Source organism: Erinaceus europaeus, chromosome 15 (assembly GCF_950295315.1).
Source record: "Erinaceus europaeus chromosome 15, mEriEur2.1, whole genome shotgun sequence".
NCBI lineage: Eukaryota > Metazoa > Chordata > Mammalia > Eulipotyphla > Erinaceidae > Erinaceus > Erinaceus europaeus.
Window position 1 is genome coordinate 61,135,701 of NC_080176.1, and position 16,969 is coordinate 61,152,669.

Here is a 16,969-nt window from a genome sequence, read left to right on the forward strand (position 1 = left end):
GAGTGAAGCTGGGCTGCAGGTGTCTTTTTCTCTCTCTCTCTCCCCCTCCCATTTCTGTCCATCCCTATCCAAAAATAAATAAATTAATATTTTAAGAGTACTCCCGTGGAGGAGACAGCATAATGGTTATGCAAACAGACTCTAATGCCTGAGGTTCCTAAGTCCCAGGTTCAATCCCCTGCACCACCATAAGTCAGAGCTGAGCAGTGCTCTGGTGTTTCTCTCTGTGTTTCTCTCTCTCTCTCTCTCTCTCTCTATCTCTGCATCTCTCTCAAAAATAAAATAAATTAAAAAAAAAAAAAAAGAGTACTCCCATCCCCTCCACATTCCCTGCTACCACAGGAAAAATCAGGGATTTCTACAAAATCTCTGCAATCATATCAGGCAGCACATGTGGCACCAACAGAGATACCACCACAGTCAGTCTCGAATGTGCCTCAGCTCCCAAGATCTTTGCCAGCACAGAGAAGTCAGAAACCACCCATCACTGGGGCTTGGTATAGGCACTACGAATTCCCCACTCCTGGCGGACAATTTTTCCATTTTTTCTTTCTACTTTTTTTTTTTTAACTATTATTGGATAAGACAGAGAAAAATTGAGAAGGGAGGGGAGACAGAGAGAGGGAGAGAAAGTCAGATACCTGCAGACCTGCTTCACCACTTGTGAAGTATCACCCATGCAGGTGAGGAGTGGGGGCTCAAACCTGGGTCCTTGTGCTTGGTAATATGTGTGTTTAACTGGGTGCGTCACTGCCCAACCCCGAAAAAAAAATTTTTTTAATTAAAAACAAAACATTACTGTAACATAATTCCTTATGTTTAACTAGAGAAACGAGAAAACAGAGTCCCATGCATGCAGCGGCCGGGCTGCCCTGTACTTACTGCTCGTTTTTCAGAAGGTAATACTGGCAGGGGTAGAATACAGGCAGAATCTTATCCAGGACATGGACCACTGTTCTCAAGTGTCGTGACTGGACCAGAATGCCCAGCAATGGTAGACCTTCTGCACAGAACTTCTCAATGCTACAGACAAAAAGGAGCAGTGAGACACAGGTAGCTTCCTGCCTGAGCAGTGAGCCCAGATGCCACCCAGGCTACCTCAGGTCTCAGACACATGTTTGGATAACCAATATCCACCCCAGAAGTTAGTATGAAAAATCTGAAAACACAAATGGACTTAGTTCCAATTTCTAAAGAAAGAAGTGTGAAACACTGTACCCAAGTTCTAAGAGAGAGCACCAGGTCTGAACAGTTCTAGCCCAGGCCTGGCAAACTCCAAGGCACACAGCCCAGTAGGCAGCTCCCAGGACAGCAGGTTTCTCTGGACACATAGGGTGTCAATGTTCCAGAGAGGCAACTGCCCAGACTGACACCAAAGTCTGACTGCTTTCCCAAGTGCTATTACCCACCCCGTTTTGTTTTCAAACAGTGCTGCTTCTAAGAGTCACGGGGCTCACACGGTCTGATTAGTCCCTCGAGTTGTTATACGAAAAGAAGATTAAAAAGTGAGCGCACGTGGTCCGGGAGGTGGTGCAGTGGATAAAGCATTGGATTCTTAACCATGAGGTCCCAAGTTCAATCGATCCCTGGCAGCACATGTACCAGAGTGATGTCTGGTTCCTTCTCTTCCTCCTATCTTTCTCATGATAAATAAATAAACCACGAATAAATAAATAAGTTCTTTTTAAAAAAATTAAAAGTGAGTGTAGTCAAGTCAGAAGCTAGCAAAATTCTGAAACCACTTTGGTGTAAAAGGCTCGCTTCAGAGAATCTACCCTTAAATAATCTCAATTTTTTCTTTTTTAAAAATCATTCCAGAAGTACTACTTTTTTTTTTTTAATCTTTATTTACTAGATAGAGACAGTGAGAAATTGAGAGGGAAGGGAGTGACAGAGAGGGAGAGAGCCAGAGAGACACCTGCAGCACTGCTTCACCACTTGTGATGCTTTCCCTCTGCAGGTGGGGGCCAGGAGCTGGAGCCTGGGTCCTTCCACACTGTAACATGTGTGCTCAACCAGGTGCGCCACCACCTGGCCCCTCAGAAGTACTTCTAAAGACCAGCTGTGCCTCAGACCACTGCTCTACAAATATTTTCCAGTCCAAGGTGATCTTATTCAGTACTGCCAATAGTTTTACATCCCCCAGGTTCACCAAATTAAATGCTACAAAAAACATACTTGATGTGGAATAAGACGTTGAAATCACTAAGCTTTAAATGGTGTTACAGCAAATTTAAAATTCAAAAGTCACTGGAAACTATATGTCAAAGACCTGATGGTCGCTTCATTCCCTTGACTGTCATAGCAAAACTTGGTGGTTACTTCACTTCCCTGTACTGTCATAAAGGCACAAAACCTGACAGTCACTTCACTCCCCAGCACTGTCATAACGAGACCTGATGGTCACTTCACTCCTTTGCACTCTCAAATTGCTCAGCTGAGGGACCCATACTGGGCCACCATCACTTCAAACAAAGCTCACTCCAGGCGACCAACTCCTTGTATGTGATCATTATTCTTAGGAACAAAACACATGTGCCACTGCCACTAAGATTCCACTTTAGGTAGCACATATAATTCTCTCCACAACTTAATAATCTCCCAGTACTTATTTGCCATATCTGAACTTGGGAAGCATGCCCCCTCCCTTGAGTATCTATTAATCAGGTATATTATATCCAATACTAATTAGCTTTAGGTAAATGTATTGGAAATCTCTGAACCTGGAGTGTGAGAGACCCTATAATCACAGACAGACACCCTACCTGTGGCCCACAGTGGTCATAGCCAAGGCCAGATAGCAGCCGATGGGCACGCCTGCTTTAGCAGCCTTCAAGAGTGGGTGCAGTGTGGGCGACTCTGTCATGTCAGGCACAGTGCTGGAGAAGGGAACCGTCGGACAGTTCTGGAGTACCCCATAATCGTTTCTGTGTAGTTTTAGCCTTAAGATCACGTTCCAGGCCCACTGGTTAAATGAGGTCTCGGGCGTCTCTCCGTACCGAACAATACTGGCCAAGTAGGAGACCTACAACAAGGGTTTGTTTTAAACTACATTGGTCACATACACAGCGAGTCAGTGAGTTCATCTATCTCCTTCTGCAATCAGCAATGCCTCAGAAAAGAGGAACAAACCACTTACTGGTGCTTGGGATCTATAAACCTAGATAATGGCAAATTATTATTTCTACTATGATTATTATTTACATACATTTGACTTTTTTTCCTTATATGGGGAAATAAAATATTTCCTTATATTTAAATAAAATAAATGGTTTACAGGACAGTTGTTGGCATAAGGGTAAAATTTCTCATCTACCCATGACAGGTGTGTGCAAAGCACTCGGAAACTGACCTTTCTGCCTAATTCCTTACTTTTCTTTGTGAACCTCACCCAGGTCAGCTCAAGCAAGAGAGAGGTACCATGAAAGTCAGTATCCAAGGGAATGATGTGCTGGTAAATAAGTTCAGCTTTGGAGGTGTGTGTGTGGGGGGGAGGGTCTTTTCTCCTGCTGATCAATGTCAGGGGTGTGAAATGGCCCACAGGGGTGAATGTCAAGCTATGAATAGTTTAACAAGTGATTTGCCCAGTTCCTGAGAATTGAACAGTCAGGCCCAAGCCAGGACAAGTCAGCCCCAGTGTTAGCATGGCTCCGTGGCTCCATCAAACTCCATAAAAACAAAATAATAAAATAAAATAAATTTAGAAAAAAGAAAGTCACATATAGGCAACTTCTTAAGAAAACCCCCATGCAGCTATGGAGCTCAAGTTGGCATCCTAAACTGCCCAAAGTGCTTTAAGGAAACTTGGAGTCAGTACTGTAATTCACCCACCCAGAGGCTGAGCACCTAAGGACACACACGCTCAACACACAGGAGGATGAATACCTGCTTCATGCTCTCGGAAAGCAGCCCAGCATATGGCTTCTGGGCAAGGTGCTTCTGGTGTGCTTCCAGAACCACCAAGGCCACTTCTACATGGACTGCCTGATCCAGATGAAGAGAGTCCTGGAACAGAGAGAAGCCACAAGTGTGTCATCCTGGGGTTGTTGTTTGTTTTAAACATTTGAGTAAAAGATGAGACAATACAGTAAAAAAGGATCTGGAGTTCTAAAGATTAGACAGTACAGTAAAAGGATCTGCAGTACAGAATTTACAGTTCCCAAAAGTGCATTTCCTAACAGTGACAATAACTCAAAACCTAGATATAGACTGGTCCCATGAGATACAGCCTATGTTCACACATATCCATAAACTAGGGCAAAATGTATACCTGAAAGCAAAAGTACACAATAGTCTGCATTGAGTACCCCCAACACTTCATCTGCACTATTCCAGCCTTTAGGCCTGTGATTGCTGAACAGTTTGTTTGGCTTTGTATGTTAACTCTCTTTTCAGGCACCAGGTTCCAGATGCCAGCATGATGCCGACCAGACTTCCCTGGACAGACGACCCCACCAATGTGTCCTGGAGCTCCACTACCCCAGAGACCCACCCCACTAGGGAAAGAGAGAGGCAAGCTGGGAGTATGGATCAACCAGTTAACGCCCATGTTCAGCAGAGAAGCAATTACAGAAGCCAGACCTTCCACCTTCTGCATCCCACAATGATCTTGGGTCCATACTCCCAGAGGGTTAAAGAATAGGAAAGCTATCAGGGGAGGGGATGGGATACGGAGTTCTAGTGGTGGGAATTGTGTGGAGTTGTACCCCTCTTGTCCTATGGTTTTGTTAATGTCTCCTTTTTTTAAATAAATAAATAAATAGAAATAAAAAAGAGAACTGAAAAAAAAAAGAAAGAAAAGCTGATGCCATGACATCATCTCCCCAGACAATAACTTGGTTCCACCTGCATATCAGATGTCAGGCTCAGGCAAAAACTAGTAAAGTCATGTGCCCTTTGGAATATACCTAAAATAGACATACTAGCTTTTTCCAAAATGAAGACCCCCCCCCCAAATCTTCATCTGCAATATTCCAGCCTTTAGGTTCATGATTAATCAACAATTTGTTCTGCTTTACATTAACTCTTTTTTTCAGCCACCAGGTTCCAGATGCTACCATGATGCCAACTGGACTTCCCTGGGCAAACAACCCCACCAATGTATCCTGGAGCCCCGCCTTCCCCAGAACCCCGGCACCCTAGAGAAAAAGAAAGACAGGCTGGGAGCATGGATCAAGCTGTCAATGCCCAAGTTCAGTGGGGAAGCAATTACAGAAGCCAGACCTTCCACCTTCTGCACCCCATAATGAGCCTGGGTCCATACACCCAGAGGGATAAAGAATAGGAAAGCTATCCGGGGAGTGGATGGGATACAAAGTTCTGGTAGTAGGAATTGTGTGGAACTGTACCCTTCTTATCCTATGGTCTTGTCAGTGTTTCCATTTTATAAATAAAATTTTAAAAAAAGAAAGAAAGAAAGAAAACTGAAATCTTGGGGGCCAGATGGCAGTGCACTTGGTTAAGCACACATTGCACAATGTGCAAGGACCCAGGCTCAAGCCCCCACTCCCTACCTGCAGAAAGGTACAAGTGATGAAGCAGGTCTACAGGTGTCTTTCTCTCACCCTTTCTACCTGCCCCTCCCATCTCAATTTCTCTCTGTCCTGTGCAATAAAATAGATAAAATGGACTCCAGGAGCAGTGGGTTTGTAGTGTAGGCACCAAGTCCCAGCAATATGACCCCCAGTGATAACCCTCGAGACAAAAAAAAAAGAGGGGGGACGGGTGGTGGTACACCAGGTTGAGTGTACATGTTATGATGTACAAGGACCCGAATTCAAGCCCCTGGTCCCCACATGATCTGAGCTCACATTCTGTGGTCATGAGTAGGAACATTCCAAGCTGCCCCAATATCGACCCATCTTCCTCAGGTGTAGCATAGAGTATGTTGTCCATCCTTCCTTCAGAGGATGGAACATTTTCTACTACTCTCTTCCCTGATCCAGCTTTGTTCCTTTTCCAGCCATGACATCATCTCCCCAGACAATAACTTGGATCCACCTGCATATCAGATTTCAGGCTCATGGGGAAAAAAAAACAAAAAACTAGTATAGCCACAGGCCCTTTGGAAGATAACTAAAATATGCCTACTAGCTACCTACAAAATGGAGGGCCCCCCCCACCCCCCAAATCTCCAACTCTTCATTTGCACTATTCCAGCCTTTAGGTTCATGAATGGTCAACAGTTTTTTGGCTTTCTATGTTAACTCTCTTTTCAGCCACCAGGTTCCAGATGCTAGCATGATGTCAACCAGACTTCCCTGGACAGACAACCCCACCAATGTGTCCTGGAGCTCCACTACCCGAGAGACCCACCCCACTAGGGAAAGAGAGAGGCAGGCTGGGAGTATGGATCGACCTGTCAACACCAATGTTCAGCAGGGAAGCAATTACAGAAACCAGACCTTCCACCTTTTGCATCCCACAATGGCCTTGGGTCTATACTCCCAGAGGGTTCAAGAATAGGAAAGCTATCAGGAGAGGGGATGGGATACGGAGTTCTGATGGTGGGAACTATGTGGAGTTGTACCCCTCTTATCCTATGGTTTTATCAATGTTTCCATTTTATAAATAATAAAAAAAAAAAAAAGAAACATCAGACAGTTCACCTTCACTTAGAGGGTGTTCACTCTGCAGAGCAAAAGAGGGGGTCCTAGACTCTGACACAACTGAAGAGTCTGCAGACCTTGCACATGGTGCTCAGTGATGCTAATGCTTTGAGCAAATGTGGCTGGAGCCTCCAGTCTCCAGGGAATGTGTAGTGAGCATACCTGTTCACCGAGTCCCCAGTTCAGCCCTTCTAGGATAACACAGGCCAGTTTGTTCTTCACTGTTGTCAGGCTGTAATTCAGTAACCAATCCCGAATCACAGCTATTTCAGAGGCAGAAGGACGCCAGAGATGCAAAGGCAAGTCTTTAAACAAGTATAGAGACACCTTGTTGAAAAGAAAATGATGAAGAATTAAAGTCAGAACTTAAGGATATTAAGCCTATATTACTATAGTGCTACATTATTAAACATCTTGCAAAAAATAGTTAACAAAAAAAGAGGATTTTTTTTTTATTCGAGTAAAACAGAAGTGGCAGACACATGAGGTTAATGCTAACATCAGGGACCCAAAGATGCATCCTGTCTGTCCCTTGTACACATCAAGCTGCAATTACATGTCAGTGAGTCCATCTCCATTTAACCCCCATTTAAAGCAACAGCCATTTATCTGAAGAAAAGATTTGATACTTTCATGTCACTAGGAAGGGCATTTCTACCAGCAGCCTGGCAAATGGGCAGATTAAGAAGAAACAAAGTCGAGTTGTTAATGAAAGTAGATGATAGGTTCATGTACACACTGCACTTGTCTATATATTTAAAAGATCCAACAGTGGCAAGACTCTAAAATCCTTAAAATCTTCCACAAAATGTCTAGTGTAATCTAACCATGCGTTAGATTACATACCTACTTGTACAAATTAAGATAAACGGACTTCATTCAAAACAGTTCACTGCTTTAGAACATTGTGCAGTGAGAATATAAAACAGCTCACAGCCACATTTAAGGTGACAAGAAATTAACATAAACTTAGTATCAATAATATAGCTTATTTAATTCAAAATATGCAAATTGCTTTGATTTCAACATGTAATCATCACAGAAAAATGAGATTGCTATGTTCTTCAGTTTATATTAAATGTTCAAAACTTGGTATTTTACACCTCCATTGTGTTTCAATCTCCACTAGCTGTGCTGACTCTAAATTTATACATGTACTTGGAAGGAAATTTATTTTTTTTTAAATGGTGAATTCACCTTTTTTTTTTTTTTTGCCTCCAGGGTTGTTGCTGGGACTCAATGCCTATACCATGAATCCACTGCTCCTGGAGACTTTGTCCCCCCTTTTGTTGCCCTTGTTGTTTTATCGTTGTTGTAGTTATTATTACTGTTGTTATTGATGTTGTTGTTGGATAGACAGAGAGAAATGGAGGAAGGGAAAACAGAGATGGGGAAAGACAAGACACCTGCAGACCTGCTTCACCGCCTGTGAAGCAACTCCCCTACAGGTGGGGAGCCAGGGGCTCAAACCAGGATCCTTATGCTGGTCCTTGGGCTTTGCGCCACGTGCACTTAACCCGCTGCGCTGCCGCCCAACCCCCCACCTTTTTCTTTAAATTTTTTTAATCTTTATTTATTTGATAAGAGACAGCCAGAAATTGAGAGGAAGAGGGAGACAGAGGAGACAGACACCTACAGCACTGCTTCACCACTTGTGAATCTTTCCCCCTGCAAGTGGAGACCAGGGGTTTAACCCAGGTTCTTGCACACTATAATGTGTGCGCTCAACCAGGTGTGCCACCACCTGGCCCCAGGAAATTTAATTTTTAAAAGTTAATTTTAAAAGAGAGTTTTGCTGTCCTTCGTGCATGTGTGTACTTAAATTTTCACGGTAATTTGTCCACAAAGGTTTTGAATACTCTGAATAAAATGGCTAAGTGCTTATTTCTGACTTTACCCTGTGAGTCTGACAGAAAGAGTAAAATGAACACAGAACTCAAGAAAATCTGATCAGTTCTATGTTTTAAAATTCTAATTTGTTATAAAAGACCACAAAGAAAACTCTAGATCCAGGCCCAGATGATTTCATTGGTAAACAACATCAAACATTCAAGGAAGAATTAATAATAACTCTCCAGAAAAAGAGAGGAGGCTTCTCAACTCATATTGTGTGGTCAGGTTAAGTCTGGGACCATTCTAAAGTAGGATGTATTCTCTGAAGGGAGCCCATTTTTGATATCATAAAATAAGCTAACTGGAAAACAAAGTACTGACTTGTGGACAGAGTTCTGTACTATGGAATTCCCATTGCTGCAGTTCTCTGGGATAGAAGAGAAACAAACACAGGTGAACAAAGCTCAAGCTCTTACCATTCCAACCTGATCAATGGTGTCCTGGACTCTGTCCAGAAGCACAGAAGTCATCTCAGGGTGAACTGCTGTGATGCACCCTAAGAGCTCACGGCCAACCTTTGAGAATGTCTCTCTGGTAGACAGTATGACATAAGATACCTGCAGTGGGAGAGAGATGGCACCATGAAAACTCACTTTTCTGGTTTATTTGGGCTATTTTCAAGAAAAGTAGAGACTGCACTGAACGTGCATCCACGTCACTTTCAGAACGTGAACTATCTGCTGAGGCTGAGTGGGAGGCAAGAGGGGGAAGGAGGGGGAAGGAGGGGGAAGGAGGAGAAGGGTGCAAGGCAACATTGCTTATTTCAGGTCCTGGATCTAGAACGTGTCTTGAACTAGCAACAAAAATGGTCTTTCAGGGGCCAGGTGGTGGCGCACCTGGTTGAGCACACGTTACAATGAACAAGGACCCCGGTTCAACTGTGGTCCCCACCTGCAGGGGGAAAGCTTTGCAAATGGTGGAGTAGGGTGTCTCTCTGTCCCTCTCCCTCTTGATTTCTGGCTGTTTCTATCCAATAAATACAATTTAAAAAAAAAAATTAATAGTCTTTTAACATCAGAGCTTTTCTAGAGCTGAGGGATCTAGTGAGATGACAGAATATCTTTTATCAAAATGCCTAAACTTTCCAACTCAACAAGACCCCAACATAAGAATGTCTGACATTACAATGTGCATCCATCCCCCCTTTAAGTCTTTCAATTCCAGACTACATCAACTGATGCCAAGACATCATTAGTTAAGTAGATCGATAAGAAATGAAAATGACAGAGGGGCCAGCTGGTGGCCCACCTATAACACATACACATTACCATAAACAAAGACCTAGGTTCAAGCTCCCTATCTCTACCTGCAAGGGGGGAGCTTCAGAAGTTGTGGAGCTTGGGAATCTTTATGTGGGAAGGAGCTAGGAAATCTATTTTAGGTATATTCCAAGGGGTTCGTGACTTTACTAATTTTTGACTAAGCCCAACAGCTAACATGCAGGTGGGCTAAAAGTACTGGTTGGGAAGATGTAAATACTGTTAGTTGTACATCCTATCAATCTGACCTAGGATCCATCTCTACTCAAATTTAGCACAGGAGCCTGTGTAACCTCTGCATCCCTGTTGGTATAAGGTCACTTTTCATGGTGTGAATGTTCATAGCTATGAACATTCTAGGCTGCACTCATTTTCTCATCTTCTCTACTCTTACCTTCAGGTTCCTGATTATTAAACAATCTATTCTTCTTTATTTCTCGATGCTTTTCAGCCACCAAGTTGCAAATGCTACCATGAGGCCATCCTGACATGTCTGGGCAGACGACCTCACCAATATGTCCTGGAACCCCACCTCTTCAGAGCCCTACCCCTCTAGGGAAAGATAGAAAAAGGCTGGGGGTAGAGATCCACCTGCCAACACCCATGTCCAACAGAGAAGCAATTACAGAAGCCAGACCTCCCACCTTGTGCACCCCATAAAAATCTTTGGTCCATACTCCCAGAGGGATAAAGAATAGGGACCCTTCCACTGGAGGGGAGGGGATATGGAACTCTGGTGGTGGGAATTGTATGGAATTGTACCCCTCTTGTCCTACAATCTTATAGATCATTATTAAGTCACTAATTAAATTAAAATATAGGGAGTCAGGCTGTAGCGCAGCCAGTTAAGCGCAGGTGGCGCAAAGCGCAAGGACCATTGTGGATCCCAGTTCGAGCCCTGGCTCCCCACCTGCAGGGGAGTCGCAAGCGTTGAAGTAGGTCTGCAGGTGTCTATCTTCTCTCCCCCTCTCTGTCTTCCCCCTCCTCTCTCCATTTCTCTCTGTCCTATCCAACAACAATAATTACAACAATAAAACAAGGGCAACAAAAGGGAATAAGTAAATAACTATTTTTTTAAAATTTAAAATATATATATATATATATATATATATATATATATATATATATATATATATATATATATATATATATATATATAAATCAGCAGTGCCAGGGGCCAGGCAGTGACACATCTGGTTAAGCCACAAATATTACAATGTACAAGGTTCAAGTTTAAGTCAGTCCCTGGTCCCTACCTGCAGGGAGAAAGCTTCATAAGTGAAGCAAGGCTGCAGGTGTCTTTCTGTCTTTCCACCCACTCCCCTTTCAGTTGTTGTCACTACCCAATAATAAATAAATAAATAAATGTTAAAAAAAATCTCAATTTTATAAATAGAAAAATAAATTAATAAATAATACCTGACTAAAAATAAATGGATAGATAAATAAAATAGCACACACATACACACAAAAAATAATTGTGGAGAAGCAGTGCAGGTGTGTCTCTGTCTCTATCAAAAAAAAAAAAAAAAATTACCACCAGGGGAAAGGGAGCCATGCAGGTGTTGAACACTAGCACTGACCCTCTGGTGGCAAAATAAATAAATGTTAAGTGCAAAAAGAGAGAACAGAAGAATCTGAGTGAAGTTAAGCACAGCCTCAACTTCACAATGTCTACACACACAGTAACAAAACAGAAATAAGCAAAATACTTAAACACTCATTATTCAAGAGCACACATAAATGTTACCTGAGCAGTAGATCTTAGACCATTTAGCATATGTTAAACATACACTGCATCTCTCTCCTGCCCAGTATTTTCAGACTGTGAAAAGTTTCGTGTACCAGACCCACCTAGGTCTGAACATTATTACTAAGCTCAAGTACAGAAACAACAAAGTATTTGGTCCTGGAAAAGAACTTTTAGATCACCTGTTTCTGTCATTCTCAAACTGCAGTTACTGGGGAAACAATAACAAACTCAGAGAATCTTATTCAAACATAATTTAACTTTTGTTCACTTGAGCTGGTTGAAGGAAACATGATTCTGAAGATTAACAGATAAGTGAGAGCCTAGATTTACAGTGTGATAGTGAGTGTGTGTGTGTGTGTGTGTGTGTGTGTGTGTGTGTGTGTGTGTGTGAGAGAGAGAGAGAGAGAGAGAGAGAGAGAACGTGCAGGAAGCTCCAATGAGAGTTTGGAAGCTGCTTTGTTTTGGTCTCTAGACACTCAGGGGTCCAAAGTTCACTTGGTTCTACTAAAAGGGAGGAACAGATTAGTGGAAGAAAAGCAATGATTTTACCCCAGCCTGTCACTTATTCTTACTTTATTTATTTAGTTTTAGTTTTTTCTATATTTTAATAGTGATTTGTAAAATTATTAGATAGTAGGGTTATAATTCTACAGCACTCCCACCAGCAGAGTTCTGTACCCGCCCCCTGGAACAGTAAGCACCATAGTCCTCTAAGATCACACTTAGGGGCTGATATACACACACATTTTTCAAGTCCACATGTTCCAGTTCTCTATTTTCTCCATCACTTCTTTACCAACTGCACTAACCAACAGCATTACCCATCCCATTCACTTTGGCCCAAAGGACACAGCATAGTCTTTTTGACATTTTAGCCTGTCGTTTTATAGAGGAAGAAACTGAGGCCCAGGGCACTAAGGTATCTTTGCTGAAGTCAGACAGGTAACTGAAAGAAGAGTTTAAAAGCCCAGGGGCTAGGAGATAGCTCAGTGGGGAAAGTGTCTCCCTCTCACGAGCACAATGTCTTGGGGTTTGTGTCCCAGCTATCATGTGGCAGCAGGAGGAATTCCAGGAATGGTAAGGAGGTGCTGGGGTGTCTTAATAGCCTAACCTCGTAAATCTCCTGAACAATGATTTTCACAAAATCTTTGTCCACATCAGCTCTTCTGGCCTGAGCCATCTGAGCAAACGTCGTCAGCAGACAGATCTCTTCAGAGCTGTTCATCGAGGACAGATACTTCTCAAAGTTCTCGAAATGTCCTGGGTCTGCAAGTTCACATCAAGAAAATTAAAGTGGAGGAAGAACAGAAAGGTATCATTTTAATTCATCTTCTCTGAAGAAAGGAGACATGAAAACAAAAACTTTTAAATTGTTTGAGACAAAAAAGGTTCTTTCTCATTCCAGAACAGTTTTCTACAAGCATTGGGAAGGAAACAGAATCAAGTACAAGTCCGCACATCACATAGCAACAGAGGCATCTTAAAGCCTCAGTTACCTCAATCACAATTAAAGGAAACATCACTGGTGATGTGCTGTGACAGCTTCAAGTACCATTACCAGCTGAGATTCTCAAAGGCAAACTTGAAGCTACCTGGCAATTATCACCTGACTGAATCACAACACTCCTAATGAAAACTGCTAAGGCTGGCAAAGCACTCAGCACAAGCATGGCGTTTAAACAAGAGACTATCAGAGAAATGAGAATGAGGGCTAAGAGGTAGTTTACAACCAGGGCTGCAAATCGGATGGATCGGACAAGCAGTTTGTAGCATCTGCAGCCTATTTCTCAGGGGATGTTGTGTGAGCATTCTGTCAGCAGGGGGCAGTGTCAACACACAGCTTTGCAACACAGAACAGAAGTCTACAGGTGGCAGGAAAAGAGTATTTGAAAGATACACTCCTGAGGCCAGGGAGACAGCATAACGGTAGTGCTGAAGGCTTTCACACCTGAGGTCCCCAGTTCAGTCTCCTGCTTCACCATAAGCCAGAGCAGAGCAGTGATCTATTATACAAACACACACACACATTCTCTCATACACACACATACTCACACTGTCACACACACATTCACTCACACACACACACATACACTGTCACACACACATTCACTCATACACACACACACACAAACACATACACACACACTCACACACTCTCCTAATGAAATTTCACAGTAAGAAGTTAGTAAAGACAGAAACCCAACATTCTTCTCAGGTATGTACACAAAAGCAGTTCAGCTAATCTGCTCAAGTGTCAAAAATAAATGCATGTGGTGGTTATCCACCCAGCTCTCATTCTCCACTTCCAAACTGGGTTCATAGGAGAAATCACTATGCAGGATATTCTTAGCATGAAGAAAACTGGAACCACTCTAATGAATCCAGACAACAAAGTAGGTTCTCAAATTTCAAAACTATTACACAAGTAGAGGAGCAAACATTTCTCTCCATCTTTAGAAAAGCTGAGAGAAGTGGGAGAAGAGGTGCCTGAGGAGAGAACCAGGCAGCGCAGCCCGCAGGCACCTTGAAGCTGCTGCTTGCACTCAGAGGGCTGCAGGGTGGCACAGAGCTCCTCCAGGTGGCCGCTCTCTGCCTGGTGCATGAGGTAGAAGAGTTTCCAGAGCATATGGACTGACAGCGTCCCAAAGGGCATCTCCGACATAAAGAGCCAAACGCCAAGTCTGTGTGATTGGAAAAAGGCAGAAATTTTATCAGTGGAGTTCACCACTCTGAGAAAACTGACAATCTTCCACCAGCCCTGACAGAAAACATGATGTTTTAGTCAGACTACCACACTGTAATGTTTGGTCATCAACACACTGAAGTAGAGTAACTGCAGCAGGAAATGCCCACCAGTCACCCAGTCTGTGCCTGCCTGAGGCACGAAAGGTACCAGGTTCAATCCCCCACACCACTGTAAGCCAGGGCTGTGCAGTGATCTGGTAAAAACAAAAAGAAAAAAGAAAAGAGGGAAGGGAAGGGGAGGGGAGGGGAGAGAAGGGGAGGGGAGGGGAGGGGAGGGGAGGGAAGGGGAGGGGAGGGGAAGAAACTAATGAAACAAACAAGACTATTATGGGAGATGCCCTTCAGTCAATGACTTTTACTGCTCATGCTCTCTCTCGCCCAGGAGCCACTGCCCAGCCATCATCATCATTCTTACCTCTTGGCTTTCAGTACATGCAGGACAGCTCTCAAAAATAGCTCATCAAACTCAAGCTGCAGCTTCTCCATGGAGTAGGGAGGCTGCAGGGCAAACCCCAGGCCTTGGTTGTGGGTCATGTACTGTGACCAGTGGTCACTCACGTAGCCAAGAGTCATCCTGAGCAGGAGAAAACATGATACAACACTTCTCATGAAAGTACTCAACTCTAACAGCTTCTATTACCTTTAGACACATTAACTGAGCACTAACTCCCCTCCAGGCTCGGGGGGGGGGGGGGAGAGGGACTAAGTAAGGAAGTAAACCATATGTTATGTGGCTTACACTGAGTGGAGGACACACATACCATAAATGGGCTGGCAAGATAGCTCACTGGATAGGGCACTGCTCTGACACATGTGAGACCCAGGTTCAAACACAGCCCATACCTCACTGGAGAAAGGTTTGGTGCTATGGTCTCTGCCACTACTTTTAACATACATACACACACACACACACTAAACAAAATTAATTAAGATGCATAGTACAGCACCTGGTTATAAAGTGGCATCAAGAAAAGTAAAGGAGGGAAGGTGAATGAAGTTTCCCTGGGTTGGGTCTAAGGGAGGCTGCTAGGTGAGCAGAGGCCCTGATGAAGACAGAGATAGGAGAAGAGGCCCGAGAAACCACAGGGAGACCTGAGGGAGCAGGTGTAGACTGAAGAGACAAGCAGTGCTCAGTGTCTGCACAGCAACAGAGCAGCCAGTGTGTAGAAACAGAGTTAAGTGAGGGTGAAAATGGCTAGAGAGGAAATACAGAAGATGACACCACCACTCACCCTCCATTCTTGTTGTTCTTTTGTTTCTTTTTTTAAGACAGAACAGAGAGGGCAGAGAGGAGGGAGGAAGAGACCACAGCAACCAAGAGTCCTTCAATGCAGTGGGGATCAGACTCAAACCAGGGCCACACATGCGGCCAAGCAGTGCACCATCCCAGCAGGCCAGTGCCCAGCCCTGTGTCACTTCTCCCAGACCCTTCAGCAGCCCTTCCCTCACCACCTGGCTGTACAGAGCAGCTGGATGTGGGTGTGGATGGATCCCAAATAAATTCACTGTGTTTTGCTTTGGAGAACAAAACAAGGGAAAAGTTTTTTGCAAGTTTTTTGAAGTTCCTGTTTAAACAGAGATTAAAAGAAGCAACTTTTATCTATAAGCTGGATGAAATGATTTAGTAAAGAGGGGGGAAAACAGATGATGCAGGAAGGAGGTATAAGTTTTAAAAATTATTCACATTTAATAAAAACATAAACCCACTTTTCACTTAAGAAAGTGGTAGCGCCTTCCCAATTCAAATACTAGGGCCACTGAAGAAGTCTATACTTTTCTGAAATGGTATTAACAGAAATTAGAATAAAAATAAAAGATAAAAAAAGAGAGAAAGAGAGAGAAGCAATGACACAAAAGAACCATTATCAACTCATCCTAACAATTTCCATCAAAAGGCAGACATACGGCATGCTTAACCCAGTAGCTGCTCTTGAATTTCAACTCTAAGAGCAATTCTCTACAGAACAAATACAACTTGAGAAAATCAACCAGTTATTCTGATTGGAAGCTTTCAGAAAATCCCTGCCTGATAGATGATGGGGGGGTGGGGCAGGGAAAAACTCACTGTATGAGAAATGAGACTTGAAGTAACATTAAAATGTCTGTTTCACCGCTCTGCAGTATGTGTCTGACACCAGCAGCAATGGTACCTGATCATGTAGCCAATTCGCTTCACAAACTGCCTATAACGTGCTCTGTTGAAGGTTTCCAAGCCCACAGCCAGAAGTTCCACAAGTGAGTTAGCAAAAGCGAAAGTTTTCATCATCTCTTGAGGTCTTGTTGTTTCAGGTAAATAGACACCTACAAGTCAGTCAGAAAAGAGGAAACAGGTGTAAGCACCGCAGAAAAGGGCTGAGGAACAAAGGTGTAAAGACTTGTGGGGGGGGGGGTGAATAGCATAGCAAAGAGACTCTCATGCCTGAGGCTCCAAAGGCCCAGGTTCAATCCCCCACACCACCATAAGGAGTGCTGAGCAGTGCTCTGGTTAAAAAAAAAAAAAAAAAAAAGACCAGTAAGAATGAAAGACAGGTGTAAAGACTTCAGTGGGAAAGCAAAGCCAATATGGAGAAGAACTAACAATCCCATCACACGGCTTCCTGAATAAAGTGAATGGTAAACTGAAGAGAAGGTGCAACGCAGACAATGTGAAGTCCTTCCTGCCTGCCTGCCTGCCTGCCTGCCTGCCTGCCTGCCTGCCTGCCTGCCTGCAC

At 43.4% G+C, this 16,969-nt stretch overlaps 1 protein-coding gene across 4 annotated transcripts in view; it reads right to left on the bottom strand.

Annotated features, from left to right (window-relative positions):
• EPG5 (ectopic P-granules 5 autophagy tethering factor) overlaps window positions 1-16,969 on the bottom strand; it is a 120,712-nt gene that overhangs the window by 74,103 nt on the left and 29,640 nt on the right. For all 4 annotated transcript variants that reach the window (XM_060173813.1, XM_060173812.1, XM_016185117.2 and 1 more), the window contains exons 9-17: window positions 16,409-16,559; window positions 14,674-14,832; window positions 14,037-14,194; window positions 12,625-12,779; window positions 8,918-9,058; window positions 6,771-6,935; window positions 3,886-4,005; window positions 2,766-3,025; window positions 883-1,023 (exon numbers count right to left, since the gene is read on the bottom strand). In XM_060173813.1, the coding sequence (XP_060029796.1) occupies window positions 883-1,023; window positions 2,766-3,025; window positions 3,886-4,005; window positions 6,771-6,935; window positions 8,918-9,058; window positions 12,625-12,779; window positions 14,037-14,194; window positions 14,674-14,832; window positions 16,409-16,559 (1,450 nt within the window). The remainder of the gene's footprint in view (window positions 1-882; window positions 1,024-2,765; window positions 3,026-3,885; window positions 4,006-6,770; window positions 6,936-8,917; window positions 9,059-12,624; window positions 12,780-14,036; window positions 14,195-14,673; window positions 14,833-16,408; window positions 16,560-16,969) is intronic.